Genomic DNA, 7958 nt, shown 5'->3' with positions numbered 1-7958 from the left:
GGCAGGAAGCGAAGCCATGGTAAGAAGGTGGTGTGGTGGGAACCGCGGGAGGTGGTTCGCTTTCGGGGCCGTGGTGAGGGTTCGGCAGGCAGGCAGGTTCCTGGAGTTCTGATTCGGAGAGTCCGCGGTGGCGGTGGACCTCCGGCGTAGGTTAAGGCTTGCTGGGCCGCACTTTCCTGCGCTCGGATGGTGTGGGCGACAGGGGCGCTCTCTGAAATTCACTGAACTCTGTCCCCGTGCGTCAGATCCTCGGGTGCACCAAGTGCGTTTGAGGTCTTTGAAGCCATTGTCTCATTTGGCTTGTCGTGAATCCCCTTTGTGAAAGGCGAAGGAACCGAGGCCCAGAGAAGTGGAGGAACTTGGCCGAGGGGCCACAGCTAGTGTGTGTAGAAGCCGAGGTCGGAACCCAGATCGGGCCCCCAAGCCAGGACCATCTTTCCCTGCTCTCCTTGAGGTGTACAGCCGTGCACCTGATAAAGCCCTTGGGCTGCGGGTTGGCGCCTCCCTCCCCGCCCAAACTGGGCTCAGAAAACAGCGCTTCCCCTTCAGGACCGAAGATGATGCTTTAACCTGACAGAGAATCAGGAGGTTATTAGAAGTATGGCAGGGATTTGCTACCCTTTAGGACATTGGTTTCTGCTGGGGAAAGTATTCCCACGGCCTTATGCATTCGGTGCCCGGCCTAGAGTTGGCTGTCCCTGGGTACTTGTTGAATGAATGAAGGCTCTGCCACCTTTCTTGTACCTCTTTGCACTGCCCGAAGGAAAGAGGGCCAGTTTGAGAGTCAGACTGTGCCCCCACTCAGTGGCTGTGTGTCTTTGGGCAAATTTCTGACCTTCTCTGTGTTTAGTTTCCTCAGTGGTAAAGTACAGGGGACCCTTGAACAATTCGGGTTTGAACCGTGTCCGTCCACTTTTGTGTTGATTGTTGAAAATAAATACATTGGAAAAATTTTCGGAGGTTTGCCGTAATTAAAAAAACCTGGCAAATGAACCGCGTAGCCTGGAAATACGGAAAAAATAAAAACGGTATGTCACGAATGCCTAAAATACAGGTAGATAGTAGTTTATTTTATTTACTACCATAGTATACGCAAGTTTGTTCAAGAAAGTTTATCCGAATGTGCACAGAGCCTTGGAGAACTGTACATGGCCTCATTCATAGTCAAGAGAACCAGAAACATGAAGATGCAGTGTTAACTCCTAACTGCATAAAATTAACCGCAGTGCATGCTGTACTACTGTAATCATTCCGTGGTCACCCCTTGCTGCTGTTTCCGTGAGCTCAGGTTTAGTATGTGCTTCGCGTGGTGTGTGCTGCCCATCATCTCTGTGTTAGCACTTTGTCGCTAGTAAGTTGCAAATGGCAGTACAAAGTGGTCCCCTGGTTCTTCCGTATTTTTCATCGTGTTCAGTGCCATGTCGTAAACCTTGAATAACACCAGGGGACTCACACGAAATGCCACTAGTGGTTCTGGAAGTGCTCCCATGAAGCAGAGGAAAGTCGTGACATGACAAGAAAAGGTTGAATTGCTCGATACGGACTGTAGATTAAAGTCGGCAGCCGTGGTTGCCCGCCATTTCAAGATGAATGAGTCCAGCGTGAGGACCGTTGTAAAAAAAAAGAAAAGGAAATCCGTGAAGCCGTTGCGCCAGAAGGGGCGAAGACCTTGCACTTTTTGCGAGATACTTTTTTATCTCGTATTGAAAATGCAGCTTTTATGTGGGTGCAGGATTGCCATGAGAAAGGCATCCCTATAGGTTCTAATACGATCCGAGAAAAAGCAAAGTCGTTACACAACAACCTGAAGCAAAAGGAAGATGAAGGAACTAAAGCTGGAGAATTTAATGCGAGCAAAGGATGGTTTGATAATTTTAGAAAGAGGTTTGGCTTAAAAAATGTCAAGATGGCAGGAGAAGGAGCTTCTGCCGACCCAGAGGCCATTGATAAGTTCCCACGTCAAGAGCTCCTAGACTGCGCGCCAGAGGAGTTAGCCGAAGGCGCCTCCGTGGGGATGAGAACTTCTGGACCAGTGCCACATGGGGAAGATGTAGAAGAAGCAGGGCCAGGAAACAAGTTGACGTTAGACAACCTGGCAGAAGGTTTTCGATTACTCAAGACGGGCTTTGACTTCTTTTACAACATGGACCCTTCGTGATTCGGGCACTGAGACTCAAGCAGGTGATGGAAGAGGGCTTGGTGCCAGACAGGAATATCTTTAGAGAAATGAAAGAGCGAAAAAGTCAGACAGAAATTACGACGTATTTCCGTAAAGTTAGGCCAAGTGTGCCTGCCTCGCCCGCCTGCCCTTCCGCCGCCTCCATCTGTCCCACCCCGGCACCCCCGAGACCGCCAGACCAGCCCCGGGGCCTCCTCGTCCTCAGCCTACTCAGCGGGAAGGTGACAAGGATGAAGACCTTCCCGCTGACCCGCTTCCGTGTAATAAATAGTGAAGAGTCATTGTGGTGTACGGTTAAACTTCCCTGTTGTGTGTGTGAGCGAGTGTCTTCATGTGGGAATCCAGTAACTGTACGGCAAGAACTGTAGGGGACGCTTTGTGCCATCATCCTCTGCCTGGGCATTCACCCTGTAAAACGTGTAAGAGGCCTTTGGAAGTGGGTAGCCTGTCCTTAGAGGCTGTCAGGTGAGTACTATGTAATACCAAAGTAACTGTGTGTTCTTACTGTTTAGTAATGCTGCTTTATGCCATCAGAGATTTAATTACCTTGCAGTATGCCCCTTACCTCCCTCTCTGCCGCCCCCCGGCCCCGTAATTGGAAAAGATGCATATCTGTCTATCATCAGTCCTAGGTGGTTTTTTAAAAAAAGGAACAGTTTCCCAGACTGTATTCTGAACCTGACAGTAGTACTGTGCGCCGTAAGAATTTTATAAGGGTTCATTCATTAGCGTCCAGAGCAGGCTCCTGGGAAACAGTCATATCGATTACTCTAGGCTGCCATTTTGTTTCTAGTCCATGAATTGTTGTTCTTATAAATAAATAGGAATCTCCCTTTTAGCCTTTTTAGTGTTTGGTGTCAGTAACATAGATACTATCTACCGTGTTTTGTGTCCTCTAAGACAGTGTTGATGAGGCTCCTGACAATTCATCTTGGAAACAAGGTAAACTTCATGGTACCCATAATACAATACTGTGAATGTATTTTCTCTTGTGGTTCCCCCACCTTGTGGTTTTCTTATTCACATTCTTTTCTCTGGCTGGCTTTATTCTAAAAACGCAGTATGTAATACATGTAACAGCAAACATGGGTTAATCGACTTATCAGTAAGGCTCCTGGTCAACAGTAGGCTCTCAGTCGTTGAGTTTTGGGGGAGTCAGGAGTTACAGGTGGATTTTTGACTGCATGGGGGGTGGTGTCCTGAACCCCTGCAGTGTTTAAGGGTCAAGGTCATGGCACGGTCTTGCCCCGCCTGTGTGAAGCTCATGTGAACTTAAGGCATCCTTCCCTGTGTCTCCGCAGTAATCGCAACCTCACAGGACTGGTGGGAGCCTCTGGGTAAGGGGCTCTGCGCATGTTCTTTAGTTTTGTTTTGTTTTGTTTAAAGATTTTATTTATTTATTTGACAGAGAGAGAGAGAGAGATCACAAGTAGGCAGAGAGGCAGGCAGAGAGAGGGGGAAGGAGGCTCCCCACTGAGCAGAGAGCCAGATGCAGGGCTTGATCCCAGGACCCTGAAATCATGACCTGAGCCGAAGGCAGAGGCTTAACCCACTGAGCCACCCAGGCGCCCCTCTGCACATGTTTATTTTGTGATCAGCAGTGGTTGAGTTCTTGAGAGCAACGCTGTCCTGTCTCCCTTCCAGGCTGCCCTCCTCCGAGCCGTGCCATGGTTGGCAGGCCCAGCTGCCTGGAGAAGGCCTGTATGCGGGCTGTGGTGCCGCACCGGGCAGGATCCTGGGAGGTGGATGGGGAGCAGGACCTCCACCCCGAAGGAGAAGCCTGCAGGCACAGACACAGAGCAGTTCCGGATGGTCTACCGGCTCGATGCTATCCGAGTCTTCAAGTACCTGTCCCGGCTGAAGGTGACGCAGACGGCGCTGACGCTGCTGGCCCTGCCGCCTGGCTTCTATGGGTACTTGCACGGCCTCGTGACTCTTGGCAACTTGTGCCTGGCAGGTGGGGTAGCCGGCTTCGCCCTGGCCATGCTTTTCTGGATGAGCCACTTCTTCCGGAGGCTGGTGGGCATCCTGTATGTGAACGAGGCGGGCACTGTGCTGCGCGTAGCCCACCTGACCTTCTGGGGCCGGCGGCAGGACACGGACTGGCCCGTGGCCGATGTGATCCCCCTGACGGAGAGCGAGGACCGGCCCCAGGAGCTGTTCGTGCGCATCCAGCAGTATGGCGGGAAGCAGACCTTCTACCTCAGCCTGCGCTACGGACGCGTCCTGGACAGAGAACGTTTCATGCAGGTGTTTGGGATGCTGGACACCCTCAAGTGAGCTGGGAGCTGGGCCTCCGGGTGGCCCTGGGCCGCCTGGATCTCCAGCAGGAAGGCCGAGGGTGTGGGTGAGGCCACAGAGCGGAATCAGGCCGCTGGAGACCTTGCCAGGGTCTCCAAACCCTTGTCTTTTGGGATGAGGAAATTATGAGGCAGGAGCTAGTGACTGGGTTTAGGAAAGAGGTCCTTAGTACAAATTCTTACTGTATTTGTGTGCGACATTCAGCCAGATGATGGCCAGAAGTTTCTGTTAACTGCCAGTTCTTGGATGAAGCTACGTCGGGTTCACTCAAGTGGTGCCGTGCTGAGAAATTGGAAGGTGGGGAGGTGCGCGGTGGGGAGCCCAGGGTTCGGAGTGAGAACGCTCAGGTGCTGTCCGTTCGCAACTCCTGGTCCTGCAGCAGGTTATCGGGTCTCGCTGAACCTTGGTTGTCACATCAGTGAAAGGGAAAATCCTGCTTGTCACATGGGACGGGTATGAGAATAAACAGTAAATGTCAAGGTCACTGCAGAGGTCAGGGTGTGCTGCAAGGCTTCCAGGCAGTCAGGAGGGATGTCCCGAGCCCTGTGCCTGGCCCCCGCGGGCTTACCCCGAGAAAGGACTGGGAAGAAGCCTAGATAGAGGGGGGTCATTTGACCCCGCCGGGATGGTGACCGCACAGTGACCGGGACAGGTGTCGGCCCGGTGAGCACAGCACTCCTGCTGAGATTGTGTTTGCCACCCAGACGTCTGTGGGTCCTCCTGTGGGAACGCTCTGCGATGTGATAAAGTGAGATGAACTGTATTCTGGTACCTTATTTTATAAACCGAAGCTGATTATATGCGCTGCCCTTCCCTGCAGACAGTGCTACATGTCTGTTATACAGTGTCTAACAGTACAGAGGAGGGAAGGCGTGGTCTCTCTTACTCTGCCTCTCAGAAGTCAGTAACTACATGTTTCTTTGTGCGGACTTCTAGCCTTTTTTATTGTAAAATATACAGAATGTAAATTTATCCTTTTACCATTTTCTAGTGAACGGTTTAGGGACACTAAGCACGTCTACAGCGCTGTGCAACCGCGGCCTCTGTCCATTTCCAGAACTTTTTTGTCATCCCAGGTAGAAACTCTATTCCCATTAAACATGACTCCCCATTCCCCCTCTCCCTGGCCCTTGTAACCACTCATCTGCTTTCTGTCTGTGTGGATCAGCTTATCCTGGACATCTGGTGTAGACGGAATCAGACACCCCGTGGTGTGTGATGTCTGGCTTTCGCTCGCCATCCTGTTTCCGAGGCACATCTGGACTATAACCCGTATGAGCTTCATTCCTTTTTGTGGCCGAATAATGTGTGTGTAGACCATATTTCGTTTCTCCATCTGTTGATGGACATTTGCATTGTTTCTAGCGCTTGGCTCTTGTGACTAACGCTGCTGTGGTCATGGGTGGACAGAAGTCTGAGGCCGTGCTTTCGGGCCTTTCGGGTGTGTGCTGAGAAGTGGGGTTACTGGATTGGTGGTAACTCTCTGTTTACCCTTGTGAGGAACCGCCAGGCTTTCCCACAATGGTTGCGTGCTCTTCTGTCCCCCCGCACTGCGTAAGGGTTCCAGTTTCTCCATGTCCTTCTTTTGGATAATCGGCATCCTAGTGGGTGTGAAGTGGTGTCTTCCTGTGCTTCCGGGCTTTTGTAGAAACACGGGTGTTATCTTGTACCTGGAATTGTTTGGGTTTTCTGCTTCCCAAAAAACATGATTATCTTAGTGGTAAACCATCGCAAATACTCTGTCACAAGAAAATAAAAGCCTTGTAACATGTGAGATGTCTGACGTTAACTAACCATATTGTGGGTAGTCATTTTGCATTGTATACATACGTAAATCATTACGTCGTACCCTAAGTTGATACAGTGTTACATGTCAGTTAGAGCTCAGTAAAATTGGGGAAAGCAGTAGGCAGCTCACCTTGCCTAAAACACAAGGTGCAGATAATTTGATTTTTTCCCTTAAATACTCTGTGTGAAAACAAATTCAGAAATTGCAGATACCCCCGCTGAGTGCTGTAGGTCCTTTAGCCTCTAGTACTTAAGTCATTTTGATTTTTATAAAAGAATGTGGCATATGAGGGGCGCCTGGGTGGCGCAGGCTGTTAAGCACCTGACTTGATTTCAGCTCAGGTCATAATCTCAGGGTCGTGAGATCCGGCCCCATGTCCCTCTCTTTCTCCTACCACCCACCCCTGCTCTCCCTCCCTCCCTAAAAAATTATGTGGCGTATCCAATGTATGGAGAGTGAGCCTTCTCTGTAGACTGAAAATGGCGTTTTGAGAAAAGTCACTAACACGAAAGAAGTTTGGTTTTCTTAGTTAATTTATTCCATTTCACAGACACAGGTAACACCTGTAACCCAAGACTGTTCCTTCAAGCTTCCGGATCAGCCCTTCATTCTGTCCAGATCTCTTGTGCCAGGCTCTGCCCAGCACTGACCACAAAGCGGGGGATTGGGGTCCATCTCGGGGGGAGTCTGGGAGAGGAAGGACAGCCGGTAAACTAGTGCACACGTGTATTTAGGTGACTGGGAGCAGTTGGGGGAGCGGGTCGCCATGAAGAGGAGGCAGGACCCAGAGCAAGGGTGGCGTGCACGTGCTGGGGCCGACCCTGATTTGATCCTAAGCACTAGGGAGAGCCTGGAGGGTCAGAGCGAGAGTGCTGGAAGCAAGTGTGGGAGCTTTTATATTTTCATATTTTTAAAGACTTTATTTATGTGATAGAAGGCATAAGCCTGGGGGGAGGAGCTGAAAGGGAGGGGGAGAAGCAGGCTCCCCACTCAGCAAGGAGCCTGTTGGGGGCTCTATCACAGGACCCTGGGATCCTGATCTGAGCTGAAGTCAGACACTTGACCGACTGAGCCACCCAGGCGCCCCAAAGTGTGGGATCTTTGAGAAACAAGAAGAAACCGCACTTTGTAATTCGTGTTCAGTTGTACTTAAAGATGCAAACATAACAGTTGTAGGCTTGTGGATTTGATTCCTGCGGTTGGAGACCCTGGTCTGGGGAGTGTGGTTGTGTCCCTCAGGTGTTTGGGGACACTGGGCACCCACCATGTGGGCAAAGCTGTGGTCTTCCCAGACATAAGGGCTCTGCATGCAGGAGCCCAAGCCCTGACCCAGAGCCTGGGTTTGCATCTGGGTGTCCCGGGGGCCACCAACCCATTCACAAGCACTGGCTTTTTCTTCAGGGGAAATGCCATGTTGTTCCACTGACCTCTTGTTTTAGGCAGACTCAGAAATCTGACCAGAAGCGGACCACTTCTCCCCCTGTGCACCCCTGCCGTTTTGATCCACACCATCCTCACGACTCCTCTGGGCTGTTGCAACCTGCTGCTGCCATGATCCTTCCCCTGCTAGAGTCTGTTCTCACAGCAGCCAACGTGATCCTTTGTTTTTGTTTTAGTTTTTAATGTTTATTTATTTAGAGATAGACCATGGGTGGGAGGAGGGGCAGAGGGAGAGGGAGAGAGACTCCT

The 7958-nt window shown here is 50.9% G+C and overlaps 1 protein-coding gene across 1 annotated transcript; it reads left to right on the top strand.

Annotated features, from left to right (window-relative positions):
* The first annotated feature begins 25 nt into the window (after positions 1-25).
* On the top strand, positions 26-6254 carry TMEM186 (transmembrane protein 186). Its single transcript, XM_044233926.1, has 2 exons — positions 26-3121; positions 3824-6254. The coding sequence occupies exons 1-2, from the start codon at positions 3089-3091 to the stop codon at positions 4457-4459; spliced, it is 669 nt and encodes a 222-aa protein (XP_044089861.1). The 5' UTR covers positions 26-3088; the 3' UTR covers positions 4460-6254.
* The last annotated feature ends 1704 nt before the right edge of the window (positions 6255-7958 follow it).

The sequence above is a fragment of the Neovison vison genome, chromosome 14 (genome assembly GCF_020171115.1).
Source record: "Neovison vison isolate M4711 chromosome 14, ASM_NN_V1, whole genome shotgun sequence".
In the NCBI taxonomy this organism is placed as follows: Eukaryota; Metazoa; Chordata; class Mammalia; order Carnivora; family Mustelidae; genus Neogale; species Neogale vison.
This window is presented reverse-complemented; position numbering and strand designations above follow the sequence as displayed.